The sequence below is a fragment of the Lagenorhynchus albirostris genome, chromosome 16 (assembly GCF_949774975.1).
Source record: "Lagenorhynchus albirostris chromosome 16, mLagAlb1.1, whole genome shotgun sequence".
Taxonomy (NCBI): Eukaryota; Metazoa; Chordata; class Mammalia; order Artiodactyla; family Delphinidae; genus Lagenorhynchus; species Lagenorhynchus albirostris.
The window spans coordinates 56333486-56358601 of NC_083110.1; the positions used below are offsets into that span (position 1 = coordinate 56333486).

Genomic DNA, 25116 nt, shown 5'->3' on the forward strand with positions numbered 1-25116 from the left:
ACTGTATTCACCCTACTTCCATCCATTCTCATAATTTCACCTATGGCCTATACCCTGATGAGCCCCAAAACCCTATCACCAAACCAGATCTCCATGAATTAGTAACTATCAAACAGCAACTAAAACTCAGTATCTAAAGGAGAACTCGTCTTCTTTTTAAAAATCTGCCCCTCCTCTTCCCAATTAGACCGTAAATTCTGGACAACAGGGATCATGCTGGGACATGGCTATACTCCTGGAGCCTGAAAAATGCCTGGCACATAGGAGTTAAGTATTTGCTGAAGGACTGAATGAGCTCTTCTATATCAGTAAGATGACTGCTATAAGAGAAAAATGGCAAAGGCCTTCTCCATCCTGGGTTGTTCAGTGAGAAGCCACCTGTGAGATCCTGGGATAACACCTGGGCCTAAAGCCCTGGCCCCTCCTACTATACACACACACTACTTCATTTCAATGGTTATAGGTAACATGAACGCAAGACATTTCCCAACCATGAAAAAGCATTTGGATTTTATATGATAGTTTAAATATTTTTGAAAATGTTAATAAAAACAAGCTGTACTTGGAGTTTGATGACAGACATGCTTTTAACATAAGATCTTCATCCTAGAATGTGACTTTTTCTAAAAAATATTCAATCTTAGGCCTCTTGCTGCAGGCAGCTTCCATGGGAATACACAAAAAAGAGGCAGGGAAACAGTCCCCGTGGGAGACTGTTGTTTCTCAAAAAACAGGCTGCCATTACATCCTGTGAAGTTCATAAAGTGCTTTTCCCTTTGCTCAGTCATCCAGAGTGAAGTCAAAGGGCTCAAAGTCTTTCCGGAAGTGACGAGCCAGGGTCTCCTCCTCTTCCTTGCTGATCTGACACTGCCTCCAGTCAGACTTGTCAGGAATATTAAGGATAGCTTCACTAGCCAGGACCTCCCTGCAGAAAAAGCACAAAGAAGTCAAAACGGACAGTATCAGTCCAAAACCCACTCTTCCTTCGATTCCTCTCCAGCCAGAGAGCTCCACTCAGCATCACCCAAAGAAGGTATGCAAATTTCTCTGACTTAAATCATACCATTTTCTCTGCCCTGAGAGCCATCTCTGCCATTCTATCTATCAAAGTCATGCCTGTTATAAGTGACCCGCTCAGGTCTTAGCTCTTCTAGCCCCTCAAATTCCATTTACTTCTCTGAACAACTTGGAACTACATTACTGGTACCTAGAGAAGCAACATGGCACAGTAGAAAGAGGGCAGCCCCTGATATCAGAAATATCAGGGACTGGATTCCATTCCTAGCTCTGCCACTTGCTATCTGTGACTTGAACAGATTACTTCATCACTGTGCCTTGATTTCCTTGCCTATGAAATGCAAAATAAGGGTTTTCTGATGTATGGAGACAACATAATCAAAGCACCAAACTAGCTGTAATTACATCCTGCCTTAAACTCTAGTTCTGTCATCTCGGGCCATTAGTGTGCTGAGGTGAAAAGTCAGGCACCTAGTATCATATCCCACTCTGACTTTCTGCCTCTCTTTCTAGTGCACTCAGGGCTACGTAGGCACAACAGCACAGGCTCAATGTCAACAAAACCACCACATACACAAGCTACCTTCTAAATGCCACTGCTTTATACTTTTACTTATTTTGATATATTAGAAATAACTCCTTTGCAGCCAATTAAGCTGACTGTGCTCTTTTCCCCATGGGGCCCCAGTGTGCAATGACTGCAAACAGCAGCCTTCTTCGTAGTGTATGCAGCCTGTTGCCTCTATGGGTTGCCCTAAGGGACCCTGGAGACAGCCCTTTCCAGTGGACATTCATGACTGGCATGCTGTCCCTGATCTAGGCTCCAGACAGGTATGCACGGTGCCTTGGGAAAGCCCCAGGGCACAGTGGCCAGGGTCCACATTGGCCAAGTCATAATGTCCATCCACAACTGTTCCTGCAGAACAAGAAACATGTGATTGAGGCCCTCCACGGGGCGAAGTTCAAGTTCCCTGGCTGCCAGAAGATCCATGTCTCCAAGAAGTGGTGCTTTATTTTAACTAAGTTTAAATGAATCTGAAAACATGGTGGCAGAAAAGCAGTTTATCCTGGATGGCTGTGGGGTCAAATATATCCCTAATCGTGGCCCCTGGACACATGATGGGCCCTGCACTCGCGAGAGCCTTGGCACCGTCCCCTCCTTACTCGTGCTTTTCACACTCTGCATTGCATTACTGTCATATATGTAAACATCTGACTTGCCCTAAGACTATTGGTTCCTTGGGGCAAGGACTGTTCCTTGTTTGGCTTTTTACTCAACTGGCCATGCAGCCCACTACTTCGTTCAGAGTAGGTCTAGTGAAAATACATTTAAAATAAGAAAAATGTACAAACCTTCCAAACTGCAAAGGAAAATTCTTTTTAATTCTGTGGAAAAGTTTCTCTCCTGTGTCAAGTTCAACATAAAAATATGCTGCTCCTGGCTGTGCAATCTAAAGTAAACAGAGTTATATGAGGACATGCAATAGTGCTTTAAAAGTCAAAAATCCCAGCCCATCTCTTTAAAGCTTTAATTTGGCAGAGAATTCAGCTTAGAAGCACAAGAAAAAGGATGTGAGCAGATATAAATCCCAAGCCACTTAGTGGAACTAGAGTTTAAAAAGCCAAACTGGCAGATATTACAAAGATCCTCCCAGTAGCACCTACCTTCCTAAGTTCCTGCCTTAGGAAATTTCTAATTTCTTGCTCTTCCCAGGAAAGCATTAAGGCACTGATGTAATACCATCTTCATCTCTAGTCTAATCAATACCCCATGCTCTAGTACCAAATTGTCACCTGCCCATTTAACATTTTTTAAACACCTTTGAGTACCTCAGGCTCAACATGTCAGAAACCAGGTCTTTACTTCTCCTGGAATATGACCTTCCCCTCCTGTTTTACCTGCTTGATGTCTGAGTGCTCTGGGATTTCCAACAGCTCTATTTGTTGCTCCTGTGCCTGAGTAATGAAGGCATCTTTAATGTCATCAGTAGTGCAGCGGCTGAGGGGCACAGGAATGACCTGGGGCGGGGGGGAGGAGCAGGAGAAATTCTTCATGCAGGTCTCAGAGAGCTCATGCCTCCGGCACAGTCCCTGAGACGTAGCAAATCCATCACAGGGGTGGAGAAACACCCCTCAGCAGAGATTCTCCTCAGGCCAGACAGGTCTATGTCAGCCTGTCTGTAAGGACTTAAACTTATGAGCTTGTCTGCCACATGTGGGAGCCCATCTCTGATGTGGGAAAGGCTAGAAAGAGATCTCTTTGTCATTAAGCCTTTGCCAGCTCCTATATAATATATGTGGCAGAGTCAGGCCCATTTGAAAACTTAACAAATGTGCCAGAAAGAAAACCACCACAACGACAATCAAATTATCCATAAGTCTCTGAATTTCTGAGCTGCTAGCCCCAGGCAGGATCTGAGACTATTTCCTACCTCTGAGCTGCTACTCATGCTGAGCTTCACACAAAATACCCACTCTCTTCCAAACTCTATCAAGGCCCACACCTTTCTTGGAACCTTCCTCGACTACCCATTCCTTTTCTCAACAGGGCACTTACTATCTGTGCTATTCACTTGTACTGCCATGCACTACCCTGTGAATCCCTGTAAAACCTCTGGACTTATCACTAGAAACTCTTTAACCTTTTAAATGAATATTATTTAAATATTAATATGAAAATTCATATTACATATTTTAAATATGAAATCAACTATTTAAATACCTAACCTTATATTAGAATCAAATACTTAAATATTAATTAAAATTAACATTATTTGTTGATGGGCACTTGGGTTGTATCCATGTCTTGGCTATTGCAGATAGTGCTGCTATGAACACTGGCACACATGTATCTTTTCGAATTAGAGTTTTCATCTTTACTGGTTATATGTCCAGCAGAGGGAGTGCTGGATCATAGATAGCTCTATTTTTAGTTTTTTGAGGAACCTCCATACTGTTTTCCATAGCAGCTGCACCAATTTACACAACAACCCAAGTGCCCATCAACAGATGACTGGCTTAAGAAGATATGTTTTATATATATATATATATATATACAATGGAATATTACTCAGCTATAAAAAATAATGAACTATTGCCATTTACAACAACACAGATAGATGAACCTAGAGAATATCACACTTAGTGAAGTCAGACAAAGAAAGACAAATATTATATGACATCACTGATATGTAGAATCTGAAAAAAAAATACAAATGACTCTATATACTAAACAGAAACAGACTCACAGACATAGAAAACAAACTTATGGTTACCAAAGGGGAAAGGGAGGGGAGGAAGGATAAATTAGGAGTATGAAATTAACAGATACAAACTACTATACATAAAATAGAAAAACAACAAGGATTTACTATGTAGCACAGGGAATTATATTCAATATCTTGTAGTAACCTATAATGGAAAATAATCTTAAAAAAAATATATATATATATATATATATATATATATGTAAAACTGAATCACTTTGCCATATGCCTGAAACTAACACAATATTGTAAATCAACTATACTTCAAAAAAATTAACATTATTTAAATATTTATCAATATCCAGGTCCCCATACAGCCCTTCCAAGTTCTTGGGCAGAGACCACCTACCTGTAGCTGGAGGTGATGGCTCTTATAATTTCTCTCAAATAGAATACATCGTTTGCCTTGACTCTTAAAGAAGCGCCTCAATGTAGCCTTATACTGCTCAACCTCTTCCACCACCTCTGCTGAAAGCTCCACCACTGACTGGTAGTGTCCAATGGGCAGGATGAGGACATGGTCATCAGATAAGCCTCCTTTGGCCAGGGCAAGATAGCACTGAAGAGGAAGCACACAGAAGTGAGACATCAATACTGCATGTGTGATTCTTCAGGGAGAAAAGCCTCTACACAGCGTGAGCCCAAGGGTGTGGGAAAAGTGCTCAAGAGGCTCTCAGTAGAAATTCTCCTCTTAAAAAAATCTAATTTTAGAGGTTATAACAACAATGTTGTCAAGCACCTGCTGAAGAATGAGATTAGATGCAACAAATTTCTTTTTTTCTGGCTGCACGGCTTGTGGGATCTTAGTTCCCTGACCAGGGATTGAACCCGCACCCTCACCAGTGAAAGTGTGGAGTCCTAACCACTGGACCGCCAGGGAGTTCCCAGATGCAACAAATTTCCATGCAACTATCAAATGAACTGGGAGCCAATGAGCAGCACGCAGACCGGCTTTTGGCTACAAACACACCAGAGCTGAAGGAGACTGGAACAGACGGTTGGTTTTTCCTCCCAGGCTCTGAACTGGAAAACAATTTTTCAGTTTATTATCACCCCCAGCCAAAGAAAGATACCACTTCTGACTTCAAATGAACCACTTTCCTTACAGTGACACCCAACCTCACCCCCTAAATACACCTCTTAGGCTCATGAAAAAGGCAAAGATGACGTGATTAGCATCCAGTGTCCCTACAGCCTTAAGCTGCTGACTAACCTTTACAAAATGAAAGCAAACATAACCTAACAGGGAAGGAAGAAGAAGAAACCTCAAACTCAGGTACATCCAAAAAAACTGTAGTTCCCAACAATGGCTGCCGGCAGCTAAACAGCAACTAAAAATATTTCTGTCAAAACCTAAACATGCAAGACTGCTCTACCACTCAGACATTCTTTGAAGGGAAGACACTGAGTGAGTAGAGAAAGGGCCAGTGAATATCAACACAGGCAAATGAAGGTACTGGAGCTTTAGAAAAACAATCCAAAGTATACTTTTAGTGTGGTGGGTTCAAAGTTAAGGCTGAAGGAAGGAGTCATTTATTTTTCATCTACACTGAGAAAGCCCAATAGAATGACAGGATAAGTATCAGAAACAAACTAAAGCGTGATCATCCTCGATCTCCTTGGCACAGAGGACTGAACACATCTAGAGTTATAGAGTTAATATCCCAGATGACTAAAGTTCATCAAAACCTCATATGTGCTAAAACATTAAAAAAAATTTTTAATAACCATTTTGATTGTGTTTGTTTTAAAAGGTTACTCTAGAAGCCTGAATTTTCTAGCCTTTCCTTTATGTCAGTGGGTCACCGCCATAAACAGCAGTTTTTATACTGTGATGTGCACTGAAGCTACTGAAGTTTCTAGTCTAGACTAAATAGCACCCCCCAAGGCAGTACCTTCTAGTTCTTGTGAATAGTTTCACACTTGGCTGATCTCTTCCCTTCTTTTCAAACTCTCAACTTGTAATCTGTTCTATACTTGAATTATCTCTAATTTTATCTCAAATGTATAAGTAAGACCTGAATGAATATTTCTCCCATAGACAAATGCATGGATTTTGCAATAGTTATTCTGGACTCTTAGCAGCCCGCACCTGCTTTTACCAATTTATAGCCATGGGCCATTAGCATACTTCTACGTATATTCCTTGAGGAAGGCATGGCAAAGACAGAGAAAAAGCCAGGGGAAAAAAGTAATGAAAGGAGATCAAGAGGAGTGGCTACAGAGGGGACTCCAAGCCCTGTGCCAGACACCCACAGGTCACCAGAGGTTCCCAAGAGGTTTCTAACAACAAAGGACAGCACAGGTAAGTGTAAACTTGATTACTAGGTAGGCTCTAGGCTAAAATCATCATGTGACCTCCTACTTGGGGTGCTGGGTTGGGCCACAATCAAAATCTGAGATACTTTTTGCCCCTCTAGCTTTAGGTCAAGATGAGAAGCAAACAGGTTTCCTGATTATCCCCTAGGCTCATACCCTAAGCCAGATACCCTAGGCAATAGAAAGGTACAATAAATGGAAAGGAAAGGCCATCTCTCCTGGAGGCCCAGAGCAGCACGGAGCTAAGTCACCCATTCCAAATCTCTTGTGCCCTGCATGGCATTCTGAACCTATTGTTTCCGAAACAGAAGGCAGTCTGAAGCCTTCTCCCATACCATACCATATGGGAGAGAAGGATAGCATGCACTAATCCAAGGAGGAAACCAAGATCCAAGAGAGTTAATCCAAAAAGGTATTCCTATAAAAAGAAGAGTTTTTCAAGTTTGCTTCTCTTCCCACTGAAGAGTTCATCCACAGGCTCTATGGCCCAGCTGTGTCACAGGCCTTGACCCCATTCATGCTCCCCCTACCAACAGGAGTGTGCCAATATGCAAGACATAAAAATTAAATGTAAATGACTGGGACTCTTCAGTCAAACAATAATGGCAGGAGAGGGATATGACTTCGAGTGTAAGATGACACAGATTCTAGTCAGTCTACAGGAGCCCACAGAAGAGGGCCCTCACTGTCAGGACAAGCTGAGGAAAAGGTCATCCCCAGGAAACAAAATTAGAATAAATCAGTGAAAAATGGATGAAAGTATCTGTCCGCAGAAGCATCACACACTAAGAAATGATTTGTAAATATTTTCCTCAGGAGCCTTGGGAAATAGCCAATTCTAGTCATGGGAGACTAGGGTGCAAATGTTAACCCTGAAAATTAAGCTTCTTTCATTCTAAATGAATGAAAAAGAAAAATAATGGTCTATATGAATCCCAGAGGAATGAGGGTCAAAAACTAATATTATTTAATACCTAATCAAGCCCTGCCCAAGGAAAAGTATCTGGGGAAATCTGAAATAGGATGACTTTACTGTGAGACACACATAGTTCATCAGAACTTTCCACAGCCTGAATAAAATCCTTCTCAAAATCATCCAGTTCTCATAGTCTGATTCAGTGCTTACCAAGCAATCTTGTAATTATTATCTTGGGTTCCCAGATACCCATACCAGGAATGTGGATGTGGGTATTCCCGTCATTAGGAAGCTATATCCTCTACTACTAGGCAAAACTGAGAATTTATCACTTTAGTCTTTTATATAATCAGTGTAAGTCAGTTCCCAACATTGCATAATTATCACAAATAAAAATTAATAAACTCAAGTTTTTAAATCTGAAGATATAAAAAAATGTCAACATTTTTAGCCAAATATGAGTGTAAAGGCAACAGAAGACTCCCTTTTTGGGACAAAGAAAATCCTTGTGTTTGTACTTCCCTGGTGGCACAGTGGTTAAGAATCCGCCTGCCCATGCAATAGACACGGGTTTGAGCCCTGGTCCGGGAAGATCCCACGTGCCATGGAACAACTAAGCCCGTGTGCCACAACTACTGAGCCTGTGCTCTAGAGCCCGTGAGCCACAACTACTGAGCCCGCGCGCCTAGAGCCCGTGCTCCGCAACAAGAGAAGCCACCGCAGTGAGAAGCCCGCGTACCGCAACGAAGAGTAGCCCCTGCTCACTTCAACTAGAGAAAGCCCGTGTGCAGCAACGAAGACCCAACACAGCCAAAAATAAATTAATTAAAAATAAAAAAGAAAAGAAAATCCTTGTTTTAAATAGTAATTCAAAAAAGCAACTCATCATCCCCAAGTAGTATGAAATAAAAACATATAAAGTTCAAGAATTACATAAAAACATCACCCTAGGAGAGCCATACCTATTTGTCAGAGAGGAGGGAGAGAAGGAGCAATCTTGTGAAACTGGCTCTACTAAACCACAGGAGAATTGCTATAGTTGCTCTAGTCAAAAAGATAGAAAATAACAAATGTTGGCAAAGGATGTGGAAAAACAGAAACCCTCATACATTGCTGGAGGGAAAACAAGATGGTACAGCCATTTTGAAAAATAGTTTGGCAGTATCTTAAAAAGTTAAACATAGGGCTTCCCTGGTGGCGCAGTGGTTCAGAGTCCGCCTGCCGATGCAGGGGACACAGGTTCGTGCCCCAGTCCGGGAAGATCCCACATGCCACAGAGCGGCTGGGCCCGTGAGCCATGGCCGCTGAGCCTGCGCATCCAGAGCCTGTGCTCCGCAGTGGGAGGGGCCACAACAGTGAGAGGCCCGCGTACCGCAAAGAAAAAGTTAAACATAAAATTACAAGCAATTCCACTCCTTAGGTGTCTATCCAAGAGAAATGAAAACATACGTTCACACAAAGACATGTATGCAAATGTTCATTAATAGCCATAAAGTGGAAACAACTCAAATGTCCATCAACTGACGAATAAATAGACAAAATGTAGTCTATCCATACAACGGAATACTATTTGACCAGAAGGAATAGAAAACTGACACATGCTACAACATGAATGAGCATCAAGAACATTATGCTAAGTAAAAGAAGCCAGACACAAAGACACTGTACGATTCCATTTATATGAAATGCCCAGACAGGAATGAAGACGAAAAAAGACTAGGGGTTGGGCTTCCCTGGTGGCGCAGTGGTTGAGAGTCCGCCTACCGATGCAGGGGACACAGGTTCGTGCCCCAGTCCGGGAGGATCCCACATGCCACGGAGTGGCTGGGCCCATGAGCCATGGCCACTGAGCCTGCGCGTCCGGAGCCTGTGCTCCGCAACGGGAGAGGCCACAACAGTGAGAGGCCCGCATACCACAAAAAAAAAAAAAAAAAAAAAAGAGACTAGTGGTTGCCTGGGGCTGTGGGTGGGTATGGAGACTAACTGTAAATGGGCATGAGGAATCTTATTGGAGTGATGAACATGTTCTAAAACTATTATGTGATGGCTGTACAATCAGTGAGTTAACTAAAAATCACTGAATTGCACACTTAAACTAGGTAAATTTTATGATATGTAAATTATGACTCAATAAAGTTAACAGAAAACAAACAGGTGTCTCCTCTGTAAAAGGTTCATGGAAGTAACTCACATGTGTGCCAATGCTGACCACCAAATGCTTTTCCACTTCAGGGCTGGCAAGGCAAAACCAGCAGGGTCCTGGAGGCTGAGCTTCATGTGGAAGAAAGACAAATGTTACCATGGTCCAAGCACTCCAGCACATAACCACCCTATAGAATTCAGCCTTGTCTGATCTTTGCAACCTGCAAACACTGATATGTACACAGTACTGCCACAACGGACTTTGTCTGCTGTGCTCCCACTATGACCCCTGCCCCCATTACCATTATCAATGAAACTAAACCTCTATTAAAAGTTCTGAATTTGTAACCAATCCACAGGTAGGTGATCCATGTGATAACCATATATTGACTAAAGTAGCATGTAACTGGCAACTAACTGCAATGAGAGAACACTCAACTGGGTGTCTGGAGCCCTAATTCTAGTTCTAGTCATGCCACCAGCTATCCACATGACCCTGGGAGTACGTGTACCCTCCCGAAGTCAGCCTCTTCATCTTTGAAACAAGGGGGTGGAGAAAGAGGATCTCAATGTAATAGCTGTAAGTCTTTTCTACCAGTTTGATTATTCTATTATTTTATAAACCCAAACTGGTTTTGTAGGCTCTTAACCTTACGTTTACAGACATGATGGAAAGGAGCTTTTTCCATAGTTCTGACAGGAATAGCCTCAGACAGCCTCAAAGTCAGGCCACCTTTGCATTCTTTTATTTTTCTTATTGGTCCTAATGATTCAATATACAATCTTCTTCTGCCAAAAGAGGCTCTCTTAGCAATGCTGCTTCCCAAACAAGACCCAAAATAACACTTTTTGCTCACATAAGAAACCTCTGGAACCAAGGTACTTACGAAGTTTGCGAGGCTGCTTTGGGTGAGGAGAAGACTTGCTATCTCTGCCTGTAGATGAACGCTTCCTTCCCTGCTTTTCATTTAAATCAAAGAAAAACTGACAGGCTGAATCTTCCTGGAACAGCCAAAGGTAGAAGAGTAAATGTTATTAAACTAACCTTTAGACAAGTAGCCAACCATCCACATACAAGGGAATGTTCCTGCCATGTCATGTCTTTCCTCCCTGCCCTTTCTGCCTATTCTAGAGAAGAAAAATATTTTCCCAATCCTGATGCCTGGACTCTCAGTCATACCTCTCAACACTTATCCAAGCTACCACCAAATTTATCCCTTTGGAAAAGTGAATTAAAATGCAAGTTATACAGCAACTCTTGCCTAAAACAGAATAGCATGAACCCACCCACATTCCTTTCCCTTTCTCTCTCAGTAGGGCCATGGTGCAGTCTTACAATTTCACAGATCAAACAATTCTGAGTTTTAATTAAAAAGATAAGGAAAAAAGTCTGAGAAAGTAGACAATGCATACTAGTAAGGAAACTTGACATTCCTTGCTTTAGTGAAGGGAAAACGAATTTCAGAAAAGTCTGCTATTAAGAAATTTCTTCAGAGTAAATCTTATTCACCTATACCACTCATTATAAAATCACAAATTACATTGCTACCAAGCAGTTGGGATCTTTGCCTGAAGAGTTAAGAACAGAGAATTAACTTTAGACAAGGAAAGACTCTACATGTGTAACCCCAACATATGAACCAAGTTTAGACAATGAAAGACTAAAAATATGAAACTGTTAACCCCAAAATATAATTAAAAAAACAAACAAAAACAAAACAAAAAACACATTGAGCTTACTGGAAATCTACTAAGGCTTTCTAATCACCAGCATGATTTCCCAAAGGAAAGAAAAAGATTTAGATTCGAGGGATTAAACTTGCCTTATGAATTAAACTATAACCAGGAAAAGGACACCTGTAATGGGCAATCCTGCCCAGAAAATGCCACCTCTCAGTCAGAACATACCTCAGGGGCAGGAATCTGCTTTCCTATGGATGCTTGCTTCACAAACTTTCTGTAAGGGTTTTCAGTGACATCTGGAGGCTGTTTTACCAGTTCTGCTACATCCATTAGTTTCATAGGAACAATACTGAATGCATAAAGATACTTTGGGAGAAGAACAACATAATATTAAGGGAAATACTGTTTGTGCAAATGTAACCAACCTATTTTATTATAACATTTCACACAAAGCTTCAGAAACTGAGTAAGATTAAAGAGCAGCAACCAGCCCATCTGTGGTTCAGAGAATCCACAGCAATGCCGTTTCAGTGATCCCTGCAGGGGCAAACCAAGGGCTGATGAAGTAACAAGCAACTAATCAAAGCCCAGCCCTTACACAAAACAACTATCACTGCAAGGCCCAGAGGGACTTGCTCCATAACCCTTGAAGACAAACTGCTTCTGTCTCTGGGTCCTTTATCTTTGTGCACTTTGTCCATAGTCACTGCACTGCCCTTCTTTTTTTCTAATGAAAACTGAATTGGACAACTTAGTGTTTCCCTCTGATTTTATACAATTTCTGCTGTATATGCTGATAGATTTTCTTAGGGATTAGTAGCAAAGAAATAAATACTCACATAAATATCTAAAACCATGGACTAATGGCACAGATACTGAAAACTACGTGAGATATGAATAGATGCTTAACCTCACTACTGATCAGGGAAATACAACTAATTAACAATGATACACAACCTTCTTATATCATAATGGCAAAAAATGTTAATAAAAATTTGACACTACCCATTGAGAAAACAGACTCATACACTGCTGGTAGGGGTGTAAACTGGAACAAAATTTTGAAATGAATTTACTAATACTTTCCAAATTTTAAAATGTGCATATTCTTTGAGTGAAGTATGCATTGCTTAGGGTTAAGGCTAACATGTCCCTGAAAGTAAAGCAATAGACTAAAAATACTGTGAGTGATGCTCGGTCTTGAAAGGGCAGTTTAAAAAAAGGAAGAAAGGAAGGAAGGGAGGGAGGGAGGGAAGGAAGTTAAAAAAATTACAAATCTAAACTTGCTAAGAATGCATTGGGCCCAGAAGTTTAAGATATTATGGAAAAAAACAAAATATTTATCTTTTGCATGTACATTGTTTAAGGCATATTATAGTAGGATAATCTTCAGATAATTTATATATTTTCCCACGTGACTGACTGTTCTGATCTTTAGCTATTCCAATCCACAATATCCTGCTTTTGGCCCTACAGAATCAGAAGTGCTCTCAGGGGAAGTGAGAACAATATACTTTTCTGGTATATCCTCTTTCATTCACCTGCACTGTTTTCCAGTATAAAGGAGGATTCAAGGTATCACTAAGATTCCCAAAGCCAACGAGGGCTTAGGTAAATCCTTGGGAAGGTTTTATTATTTCTGCTAAATGAAGTTGCTAAAAGAAGCAAAACAAGAGTACCATCTGAGGTCAAACTCATGAAAAATACCCATAGAGACGACCACATGGATGTGGGAAGAAAGACATCATTCATTTGAAATTTTGCCTTTGTTCCACTGGGCCTATTTTCCCAAACCCTTCTCTAAAATCTCCTACAAAGGACCCAAGGAAACCTGACCTTTCATTACCATATTATTATAAAGAGTAAAGTCACTGAAGTACTGGGACATCGCAGTTGGGGAGAAGAGAAGATCTGAATGCTAAACTTGGCAAGAGGAACATTTATCAGGCAGACAATAAATATTAACCAAACACCAAATACTCAAAATTTACCTTTTTCTTTTCTGGATTTCCAACATTTGCCAGAGCTATGAACCTGGTGGCGTGCTGTGCATTTTCCTGCAGAATGATGTGGTTTCTATAACATATTGGAAAGATAATAGGTTACCAACAAACTTTACCTTTTTTTTTTTTTTTTTCTGGCTGCACCTCGAGGCTTGCGGGATCGTAGTTCCCTGACCATGGATTGAACCCAGCAGTGAAAGCGCCGACTCCTAACCACTGGACTGCCAGGGAATTCCCACCAACAAACTTTACTTTTGATCTGCAATTATGAAATATGTAGACTCCATGGGGCCATGAAAAAAGCACAGGTCCTAAGTCTATCACTACATCACCACCAGTAACATCTCAGATGTTACCTGTCCATCTAGTAGAATAATCATCCCTACTTCCCGGGGCTGCTGTTAGGAAAAAAATGAGGTCACGTATTTGAAAAGTACAAAAAACTCTAAATTTGGCTTTAAAAGAGTCGGAAAATTGGCAAAATGTTGATAACTGCTGAAGTAGGTTATGGGTTCAGGAGGGATCATTACACTATTCTCTCTTCTTTTATGTAATAAAAAACTATAATAATGAAAAACAGAGAGAAATGAGTTTTAAGTGGAATGGTAATGCTTCAAATGGTAATACATAGCATGATTTCATTCTCCTAGGAAAAATATAAAAATACATGAGTGTCTATGTTCCCTAGAAAAAAAATGCCAGTATTTTTATTATGATAGTTATGGGTTTTTGTTACAGCCCTGGTTAAAAAGTTGTACAGGGAAGAGATATGGGAACATATGTATATGTATAACTGATTCACTTTGTTATAAAGCAGAAACTAACACACCATTGTAAAGCAATTATACTCCAATAAAGATGTAAAAAAAAAAAGTTGTACAGGGTTTTTTGCTGTTTTTTTTTAACAGCTTTATTAAGATCTAATTCAAATACCATACAATTCACCAGTTTTTAGCATATTGACATATACTAAGCCACTACCACTATCTAATTTTAGAACATTTTCATCATCTAAAAAAGGAAACCCTGTATCTATTAACAGTCACTCCCCATTTCCCTCCAACTAGCCCCTGGCAACCGCTAATCTACTTTTTATCTCTATGGATTTGCCTATTCTGGATACTACAGATAAATGGAATCATGTAATATGTGGTATTTTGTGTTTGGCTTCTTTTATTTAGAATAATCTTTTCAAGGTTCACACATGTAGCTTTTATCAGTACTCCATTCCTTTTACTTACTGAATAACATTCCATCATATGGATATACCACCGTTTATTTACCCATTCATCAGGTGATGGATATTTAGGTCATTTCCTCATTTTGGCGATTATGAATAATGCTGTTATGATCATTTGTGTACAAGTTTTTTGTGAACCTATGTTTACATTTCACTTGGAATAGGAGCGGAATTGCTGGGTCATATGGTAGGCAAATGCCAAGTATTTTTGCAAAGCAGCTGTACCATTTTACATTCCCACAGCAACGTATGAGGGCTTCAACTGCTCCACATCCTCATCAGCACTTATTATTTGTCTTTTTGATTATAGCCATCCTAGTGGGGTGAGAAGTGGTATCTCATTGGTTTTGATTTGGATTACCCTAATGGCTAATGATGCGTGAGCATCTTTTCATGTGCCTATTGGCCACTGGTTTATGTTCTTCAGAGAAATGTATATTTGGATCCTTAAAAGTTTTGAGTGGCTTATTCCTATAACCTTTCTGTTTTTAGTGCATGGTTTCAGAGAACAAGAGGTTTTTTTGGAATGCATATATGGAGATATAAAAGAAAAATCCGTAGTACCTATGGTTATATCTTAGGCTGTGGGATTATAGGGAAAGGGCACGTTATATTCTTCTTTTTGCTCACCTATATTTTTTGAACTTTCAACAACACATATATTGCTTTTGTATATTAAAAAAAAAAGGTTTTTATAAATCATTTTAGGGATTACCCATGCCTTTAAAGTGAAGATCTTTCAGAGTTAACTTTACTTAGCTCTATTACTTATAAAACACTGGTTTTATTTTCTCTGTAATACATCCTTTAAAAACTCCATCTCCAAGCTATACTGAAAAAAGAGAGAGAGAGAAAAAATTGATACAAGTTCTTGATTCCTAAATTGAAATACTTCTTAGGTGATTATCCTGAGTTTAAGACTATACAAGGGGGCTTCCCTGGTGGCGCAGTGGTTGAGAGTCTGCCTGCTGATGCAGGGGACACAGGTTCGTGCCCTGGTCCGGGAAGATCCCACATGCCGCGGAGCGGCTGGGCCCGTGAGCCATGGCCGCTGAGCCTGCGCATCCGGAACCTGTGCTCCGCAATGGGAGAGGCCACAACAGTGACAGGCCGCGTACCGCAAAAAAAAAAAAAAAAAAAAAAAAAGACTATACAAGGAGTAACCGTTTAACCTGATCAAAACAGGACTTACTGTACATCAAGCTATGATAGTTAAACAGCATTGTTATGTCAGACCCTCAAACCTTTAAGGGGCTTTAAATGATACATTGGATGATACAGTATCATCCAATCCCTTGTATTTCAAATTAGGAAACCGAACTCAGAGAATTGGAATGATTTGAAAGTCACTCATTTCATGCCTGAGTAACTAAAAGAAACCAAGATATTATATGGCTGAAATGAACATGAGAAGTTTACACAGAAAATCCAGGCAAATTCTTCAAAAAAACAAAAAGAATGAAATGCTACTCACCGATATGGAAGCCTCTCATAATAAGTCTTTTCCAATGCAGCAAAATGATATCTTGGTTTCAAGCCTGTGGCAAGACTGGAGATCAAATCAGAGCCACATTTTTTGGTATCCACTTCTCCCTAGTAAATAGAAACTTAGTCATCATAACAGACCTAAGAGTTATCATGAAATGCAGAGATATAACAAGACACTTTGAAATGTCTTTGGAATATTTATGTGGCTACAATGTGGGCAGCAGGATTTGCGTCATGAATTCCATACTTATGGCATCAGAGAAATCTCAACACATAAGGGGAACTGGGCTATTACAAATGCAGAAATAGGAACAGTTGTTGGAAGCCAGAGGTTAAGGGAGAAGGTAACTCCTCCATACTAATACCCAAAACAAGGTTTATTACAATCTTTTTTTGGAAAGTAAGCACTCTCTCTGGAGCCCACAGACAGTAGTACGTCTATAAGTTGCTTCATTGTGCTCCTGTAGTTCGGACAATGCAGACAGTCATAGTCATTGCAGAAGATCAAAATTAAAAGCTAGCTTTCAGGGCCCCTAGGATCCATAGAATATTTGCCGTAGAACATTCAAGGACTTCATCACATAAGCATACAATCCTTTATTTTGCTTCAGTCAAGGAAGGTGTGGCTTGTGGAAGGGCACAACCGTGCCCTTGTCACAGTTTGTAATACAAAGTCTGTCAAAAGTTAGGTTTGTTCCCAGAGCTTCCATTAACAATAAATTATGTGCTCTCTCATCCATAACATTATTTATGAACTTCATTCTAAGAGAAGGTATTAACTGGAAATAAAGAAATTACCAGAGTTAATTTTCCACTAAGTAAAGCAAAACCTTCCTTTTGTCTTATGCTTGCCTCCTTCAGGTGTCTGCTGAAGGGCAGGGAACTGGCCTTGAGGTTAGTTACAGTACCTTAGGGACTAGTGAGATATACTGTTTTCTCCCCTATAAATACCTTGTATGATTACTTATAAACTTTCATCAAAATCTACTTTAATCAAAAATTGTAAACTTTTTTAGCACTGCTGTTCATTCTTCCTTATAGAGTATCACGTGTCTTTCTCTCATCACCACTTTAGGAGTCTTTCTCTGGATCTTCCCTAGTTCTGCTGTATCTTCTCTACGCTGCAACCAGCACTGCCTCTTGTATACTAGTGGCAGAATAACCATAGGTTTGTGGAAGGGGAAGAAAGTGTTGTCCCTTCTCCCTTCAAAATCCTGACAATGCCTGGTATTTTGTTGGCCTTTTTAGTCATGGACACATTATGTTGAAGTTGGCAGAGTGGTCTACAAGGCCCTTTTCTGGATCATATCTGATAACTCTACATCTAGGAGTTGATATTTGTCCCTAAATGCATTCTTACATTTTCCTTCACTGAAGTTCAGCTGATGCTTTCTGCGCTCACATACAACCTTTCAAGGTCTTCCTTAGGCTGATTTCCACCAAGGTAGCTCCCCATGATAGCTGTCACTCACCAACCTGGTGTACACCCTCTTCCTACAAAAATATTTAGATCGAACGCCATGGCACGCTCCAATACGTTCCAACATTAAAGCTTTCCCATTAGAAAAGTACTAAGTTTTCAATATATTGTTTCCCAACTTTTAGATCACTATCCTCAATCCCATGATGATTCCACCTTTTAAAATATGTTGATAGACAAAAAGATATAATCTGGAATGGAAAGGGGGAAATAAAACTACAGAGCTGCCACTAGCTATAAATCTCTTCACTGAAAATTAGTGACCCCTCAAAACTTCTCAAGAAGCTTGAGAAAGGGTACTTGAAGCAGAGAATATAATTTTTTTTAAAAATTCATTTATAAGTAAGACTTCAGCATTCTCCCTTCAGTGAATCATGCTTTCATTAAGATCAACTTTTGCTTTGGTCAGCCAATAAGGCTTTAAGTAACCTGAAAAATTCATAAAAGATTTGTACTGAAAGGAACTAAGAGCTGAAATAGTCACATAAAGAGCAAAAAAGCTCAAATTAAGCCACTGCAATTTGCTTTTAGAAATTCCAACTGAACAAATACTACTCACAGAAGAATTCCCAAAGTTCCCCACATACTTGGGCCATGGGGATGTGAGCAAGATATCAACACCCTTAAACTGGGATGTTGACCACAGCGTTGTTCTCAGGGAAATCACATCCTTGGGACTAAAACTGTAACCTGGGACAGGTTCATTTAAGGACTCTGTCCCACTGAGGTACACAATCTGCAGCCCCGAGCTTCCAGTGAAGACACCTTTACGACCTGGGTTCAAAGAAAAATGGACAAGTTTTAGTCAAACTGCTGAATGAAATGTCACTCTGGTGATGAATCTCTTTCCCCATGCCCCACTTCCAGCTCCTAGGTCTCAATGTTGGATGGCTACAACAGTATTCCTGTTCAGTAAGTAAGAGCAGTCCTTATGTGAAGGCTGCTGGAGCCCACAGTCTGATTGCCCCAGGTGCCTTGCAAATGAAAAAACCTAGGAAGCACCGATTAAGAAAAAGGCTTTCTGCCTTCTAGAGACTCCAAAGGGACTAAAAGAAATCTAGACACCTGGATACAGGGAGAGGCACTGAGAAGAAAAAAAAATAATTGCAGCTGTGAGTAAGCTATAGTCTAGAATAAATGTACTCTTCATGAAGGCAGAAGCTTCCAAATGAAGGAAAACATTTGGAAAAAGCAATTACTTGGGAAAAATTAAGAGACTCTGCCATCATCTAAATTTATTCATAGCTTGTGCCCTTGATTCCGTTTCCTTCTTGCTGCCGCCAGAACCCTGGTTCCATCAATTTTCACTTCCCTTTCATCTACTGAGTCTCTTCTTCTCAAATGGTTCTTTCCACATACTAACTCATAAAAGAACACACATACTAACTAATAAAGGAACACACATATTGACTAACAAAGAATAATAAAGTAAAAAAGGAACACACATACTAATAAAAAAACTATAAAAAGAGCACTTATAGCAAAGGAAATGTAGAAGCTTTCTAAAGAAATGAGAGACCAAGAGAGAGGAAATGTGAAGACCAGTTGAGCCATTTTAGATAAAAGTGAGTTGAATGATCCAAGAAGCAGTAGTGGTGGGGGGAGGGGAGCAAGTGGAGAAGAAAAGCAAAATTTGACAGTGCTTTTTACAACAGCCAGACATTGAAAGAACCACTAAGAGTTTCAGGGGGTTGTGGAGGAACAATTTTAACCTGGAATTGAAGAGTGGACCTGGAATCAGAAAAAGGACAAAAGCAGTGAAAAACCCAAGTATCAGCACTAAAAACTTGAGTTTTTCAAAACCTCAGTGAAACCTAGAGCTATAGCAAATTAGGAGTCCAATTAACAAATAAGCTGTGTACATCTAGCAATGCTATATGGTGAGACCACATACATAGAATTTTTTTTAACACAATTTATACCTGACGTACTTCAAACACTGTAGTCAAATATTTTATTCCTCTAGTTGGCTGAAAGAGTATATATTGGGTTGTGAAAGTACAAGGAGATTGGGGAGAGGTGGGAGACAACATAGGAAAAATGACATAGTCTTAAAGGTATAGACACTGACTTTAGAAAAAAAAACCCTGATCCCCATTCTCTCAGGCAGTAATGGCAGATGAATCCAGCCACAAATTTCCTTGGAGGCTAATTCCTGGGACACATTATGTTCATTACAAACACACAAGATATCAACTTACCCAGATAAGTAATGTTTTCAGCTAATTCACACCCATCAACATCTTGGAAATATTTTACTGTTTCCTGGTTATTGGCACCCAGCACGTATGTCTGAATAGGAGCTAGTGAGAGAAACAGACATGACACCAGCTATTAGCAGATCTGCTTTGGAACCTGAGAACTGTATCCTCATAGGAAAAACACTTGTAGCAAAAGTAAAGAGTCTGCAATTCTAGGGAATTCCCTGGCACGGGTTTGATCCCTGGTCCAGGAACTAAGATCCCACAAGCCACATGGCATGGCCAAAAAGAGTCTGCAATCCTATACATGGAACACGGTCACCACATAGGATATCCTACAACCAACCTTGTGGCTTGACTATTAAATGGTATCACTAGGCTGATGAAGTAACATCTTAGAGAGGATGGTCAATGTATAGTTAGGAAAACACAGACCCCAAAGAGCTTAATAAAAAACACTGAAACTAGGGGAAAAAAAAGAACACATATGGTTGCATTATTCAATTCCTTCCTACTGAGAAGAGAATTCTTTTTCTGGAACTAAATCCAACCAAATTCAAAATGTGAACATTTAGATATATAGGCATTCTTCCCAGGTCAATGCAGAAATCAAAGGCAAACTCTTCAATCACTAATGTGTGAAAAACAACTAGGCAAGAACCATGTAGCCTTGAAACTTTATTAGAAATCATATGTTAAAAATAAGTTCTGGGGCTTCCCTGGTGGCGCAGTGGTTGAGAGTCCGCCTGCCAATGCAGGGGACACGGGTTCATGCCCCGGTCTGGGAAGATCCCACATGCTGTGGAGCAGCTGGGCCTGTGAGCCATGGCCACTGAGCCTGAGTCTCTGGAGCTTGTGCTCCATAACGGGAGAGGCCACAACAGTGAGAGGCCCGCGTACCGCAAAAAAAAAAAAAGTTCTGTACCTTTCTTGATGCCAGTTTTATATTCCTCCCATTCAGCATCTGGAGTGGAGCCAAAGAAATTTCCTACACACAACAGCAGCTAAAATGAGTTTTTTAAACAGATATATGAGATTTTTAAATAATATCAAATAGTACATAATTAATTGATAATAACGTTATTGAGCTAATTATCCTATTTAATGATCTCAGTTTTTTCCTTAATCGATTTACAGAATTTCCTTAATCAATTTACAGAATTTCTAAACATAATTTTTTTACAACAATTGTAGTAGTTACTGATTCTATGAATTCCTAAATTTTGGCTCCCTGGATGTCAAATACAAGCTGGGGAAAGAGACAAGAGGGTCAGGGAAAAATGGAGACATCAACCTTAAAAAATCTCTCTGCAAAATACAAAACAATATTAGATACCCTGAGAGATACAGGGCATAAAGGACACATTTCCTGCTTGTTGTCTTACTCAACCTTTAACCCAATGAACAAATTATCCCCATATCCAGAATACTCTTCTGTACTCTAAAAATTTACAGTCTAGCTGGCAACAACACATAACAATTACATAGGACTCTTTAGTCTGTGAAGCATTTGCACATATGCTATGAGTTCACTCATACCATATACCCATGAAATAGATCTGTGCTTCCCAAACCCAGGGTCAGAATCACTTAGGGAGGTTCTGCTAGTCTGTTTTCAGTTTTGCGTACAGTAATAAAGTAACAAAATTCAAATTCAAAAAAGTATAGAAGGGTCTACAGTAAACACATCTCCCTTCCCACACCACTTTTCAGCTACTAAATTCCCATGCTCAGAAAAGGAATTCGGACTTCCCTGGTGGAGCAGTGGTTAAGAATCTGCCTGCCAATGCAGAGGACACGGGTTTGAGCCCTGGTCGGAAGATCCCACATGCTGCGGAGCAACTAAGCCCATGCACCACAACTACTGAGCCCGTGCTCTAGAGCCCACAAGCCACAACTACTGAGCCCACGTGCCACAACTACTGAAGCCCGCGCACCTAGAGCCCATGCTCCGCAACAACAGTGGCCACGGCAATGAGAAGCCCATGCACCGCAGAAAAGAGTAGCCCCCGCTCACCACAACTAGAGGAAGCCTGTGTGCAGCAAGGAAGACCCAATGTAGCCAAGAATAAATAAATAAATTTGTATACATAAGAAAAAAAAAGGAACTCAGTCTAACAAAAAAGGAGAGTATGTGTTTGACTGAGAAATGTATAAAGGAGCCCCAACTTTATTTTACTATGTTTGATTACAACAGTCAAATTAAATGCAGTAAAAAGAAACATCTTACATCAAAGTTTCCACTTTTCTTCTGAATTGTTCGAACTCTATTGAATAAAACATCAAACTTTCCTTCAACATCTCCACATGCCAAGCTGCAAACAAGACATAAATGTTAAGGCAATGCAGGACACACAAATAAGCCTGCCAGGTTTGGTATACCCTAGTCTTCCTGGATTAGGGAGATATGTGATCCAGTCTCTGAGGTTACCTGAGAGGTTCACTGCATGTGAACTATTAATGACCACTGGGCAGCTCCACCTAAAGGTCTCACCAATAACTTCACCATATCTAAAATTTAGCTTATCATTTCCTCCAAAATTGAACCAGCTTATTCTCACTTGCCAAGTTTTGTGGCTGAGTCTACTGCCAACTTGGTTACCAAGACCCCAAAATCCCCCATCCAGTCATCGTCTCCTCAATTCCTTTTTGCAAATATCTTTCAAAGTCATCCTGTCCTTTTCGTTTCCACTACCACTATCTTAGCACAGGGCTTCATTCATCCATTCAACAAACACACTCAGGACATCTACGACATGCTTGCTAAGTGCAGTATGCCAAGTACTATGCTAAGGACACGTTAGGAGTATAAAGAAGAGAGAGACTCAGTTCAAGCCTCAAAGAGTACACAATCAGGGAAGGGGAGATACGCTGATAGTTATAAATTTATATGAACAAGGGCAATAATAGGAGGTATGTGTAAAGTGTTATGGGGTAGGGAGATAGAAACTGACAAGACCTGAGGTTTGTAAGGCAGACTGACCCTAAGTTTTGAGGTAACTTGTTCTATAATCTCATTTCTGAGTTTTTATACTTTTGATTTACATGGTTTTTCCACTTCTCATATCATTTTCTTAATGTCTTTTAACTCATCTTGAAATATTATAGTTCTTGTTTTGTCAGTATGTCTTTCTGGTGTTCTTTACTGTCCATACCACTGAACATTTTCAAGGTAGTGAAAATGCGAGTAGTGAAACGATCATATCTGTTTTAGAAAGATCATTTTAGTAACAGACTGAAAGATGGTCTGGAGGAACAAGTGACTATAAGCAAAAATACCAGCAAAGAGGGCAATGTCAAATGAAGATGGGGAGGAGAGAAACAGACGAGAAATTTAGAATTCTGAAGACTTGAACACAAATTGGAGTGGAGAAGTAGGAACGGAGGATAATTACAAGGTTGAGCAACTGAGAGTCCTGTAGTTTATGCAGAGGCAGAATCAGAGAGAAATACGGTGAATCTGGTATTGGATACAACGCAGAGGATATACTTACATTTCCTCTAATACTCTCCCTTCTTCCTGTCCACCCTACGTAAAGCCAGCAGTTTAATGTTCTTTCCTCAAAAACATTAAGACAACTCCACTGCCTGAGGAACCACAGCTTTCCACAAGTTCCTGATCTCTCTTCCCAATGCTTTCTCCAAGTTTCCATAACAGAAACCTGATCTGATCACTCTCTGTCTCTGCCATTCCCTTGGGGTAGTTATTTCTCCTAACAGTCCCATACTACCCATCTGGAGTCTAAAATTTTCCCATTCTTCAAGGTCTATCACATCTCTAAAGCCTTCCTGACCGCTCAGAAAGTCCTCTTCTCAAAACATCAGAAATCCATATAGCTCCTCAGAGCAATTTCTGTAATAAATTATTACCACTTTCACTTATCTTCTGAGCACCACCTCTTCTAGGAAGCCCTCCAGCCCCTATCAGTCACCAAATCCTGGTGCTCCCACAGGATCCTGCATTTCCTCTCTCATAGCAGTTGTCACATGGAATTATCTCTGTTTTGGGGAGAGCCATTGTCCAGTTTGTACATCATAAGACACCTCAAAGTTCATCATCTCCTCATCTGGGCCCTCTTCCAGTGTTTCCTACCCCACTGAAGAAAGAAATCTAGGACCAGGACAATGCTGACACCTTCTCACTCATAACCAAACCACCTCCAAACCCTGTTGATGTCCTCTCCTTAATAAACCTTGAACCCCCGCACTTCTCCTCTGCCTTTACGCTATCTAATCCTAGCTGTTTTCTACTTTGGCTATAATTTTTTCTTCACGTTGCAACCAGAATCGCGTTCCAAAATGAAAATTTGATCATGCCAAGGCGTTCGTAAACATTCCAGTGATCCAGTAACTTTTTTAGGATAAAGACAAAACTATTAATCAAGGCTCAATCCTCACTACCTTGATTCCTCACATTAATCCAAATACCCTATACACCCTCCCAGAACCGTGAACCTTTTCCTCCTGACATTTATCAGGACCGTAATTCAACATTTATCTGGATTATTTGATTAATATACGTTTCCCTAAACTGTAAGATCCATTAGGGCAGGAACTCCATCTGTGCAACGTCTAACACAGTGCCCGGCACACTGCAATTGTTCAATCAATACTGTTGAATGAATGAATGAATGGAAGTCCTCTCTTCACCATCTCCTCAAAAAGCGCGCCAGGGTAAAGGCCCTGTCTCTCTCTCCTGTCGACCACTGCCCAGAGCCCATCAATGGGCCCCATGCCTACAATTTTTGGCTAGTAAATATACTGCGAGGAGAAACGAAGGGGAAATGATGTCAGAGACCAAGACGGCCTAACATGGAGAAGGCCTGACGCTAGGAGCTTCCTCCTCTCTCAGCGAGTGTCGCCAAGAGTCCCCCTCTTCAGAAGCGAAAACGGCCAGGAAAGAGGCCGGCAGTGGCCAGGCAAAGACGCGATCGAAGCTCACCAGCAGCCGCCGGGCTTCCGCCCCCGCCTGTCTTTAGAAAACCCCCTCCAGCGCGCGCGCACACACACACACACACAACCCGCTTCAGGCTCAGGGTCACACACACACATGCTTCAGACTCAGGGTCACTATCTCTCACACACACACACGCGTGCGCGCGCGCTTCATACTCAGGATCACTCACAGGCGCAGCGGTTTCTCAGCCATCTGCCCTTATACCCCGGATTGGGACGACCACCGAAAATACGGAAAACGAACCCACGCTCCTCCGGAAAAGGCGGCCGCACTACGATAAGACGTCAGCGCTCCCAGCCAATGAAATCTCAGTTACCTACGGAGAGCGCCGAGGGACAGATGCCGCTCTCAGGTGGTTTTGCCTCGAGCAGGAATCAAGAAACCAGGAGCGTGGAGAAGAAGGG

The 25116-nt window shown here is 40.7% G+C and overlaps 1 protein-coding gene and 2 non-coding genes across 4 annotated transcripts; 1 reads left to right on the forward strand and 2 right to left on the reverse strand.

Annotated features, from left to right (window-relative positions):
- Positions 1-488: 488 nt before the first annotated feature.
- On the reverse strand, positions 489-24993 carry CWF19L1 (CWF19 like cell cycle control factor 1). 2 transcript variants are annotated; one of them, XM_060126304.1, is made up of 14 exons: positions 24882-24993; positions 21986-22070; positions 20681-20759; positions 19756-19857; positions 18114-18328; positions 16061-16179; positions 13335-13419; positions 11569-11709; positions 10548-10662; positions 9710-9789; positions 4633-4842; positions 2917-3036; positions 2371-2468; positions 489-925 (listed from the first exon to the last, which is right to left on the reverse strand). In XM_060126304.1, the coding sequence occupies exons 1-14, from the start codon at positions 24902-24904 to the stop codon at positions 781-783; spliced, it is 1617 nt and encodes a 538-aa protein (XP_059982287.1). In that variant the 5' UTR covers positions 24905-24993; the 3' UTR covers positions 489-780. The 2 variants fall into 2 exon arrangements, with proteins under 2 accessions (XP_059982287.1, XP_059982288.1); XM_060126305.1 differs by lacking the exons at positions 19756-19857; positions 20681-20759; positions 21986-22070; positions 24882-24993 and having other exon boundaries at positions 18142-18285.
- Positions 1659-1793, forward strand: LOC132507691 (small nucleolar RNA SNORA70). The gene has a single exon (XR_009536264.1). It is a non-coding gene; the product is annotated as a small nucleolar RNA SNORA70 (small nucleolar RNA).
- LOC132507700 (small nucleolar RNA SNORA12) lies at positions 3229-3376 on the reverse strand. Its single transcript, XR_009536273.1, has one exon. It is a non-coding gene; the product is annotated as a small nucleolar RNA SNORA12 (small nucleolar RNA).
- Positions 24994-25116: the final 123 nt, after the last annotated feature.

Coding starts and splice junctions, on each gene's coding strand:
- CWF19L1 (XM_060126304.1), bottom strand. CDS start 24,904: ATGGCTGAGAAACCGCTGCGCCT. Junction 18,329..19,755: donor TGAAAACATTACTTATCTGG/GTAAGTTGATAT, acceptor CTTTGAACCCAG/GTCGTAAAGGTGTCTTCACT. Junction 16,180..18,113: donor GGAACTTTGGGAATTCTTCT/GTGAGTAGTATT, acceptor TCTATTTACTAG/GGAGAAGTGGATACCAAAAA.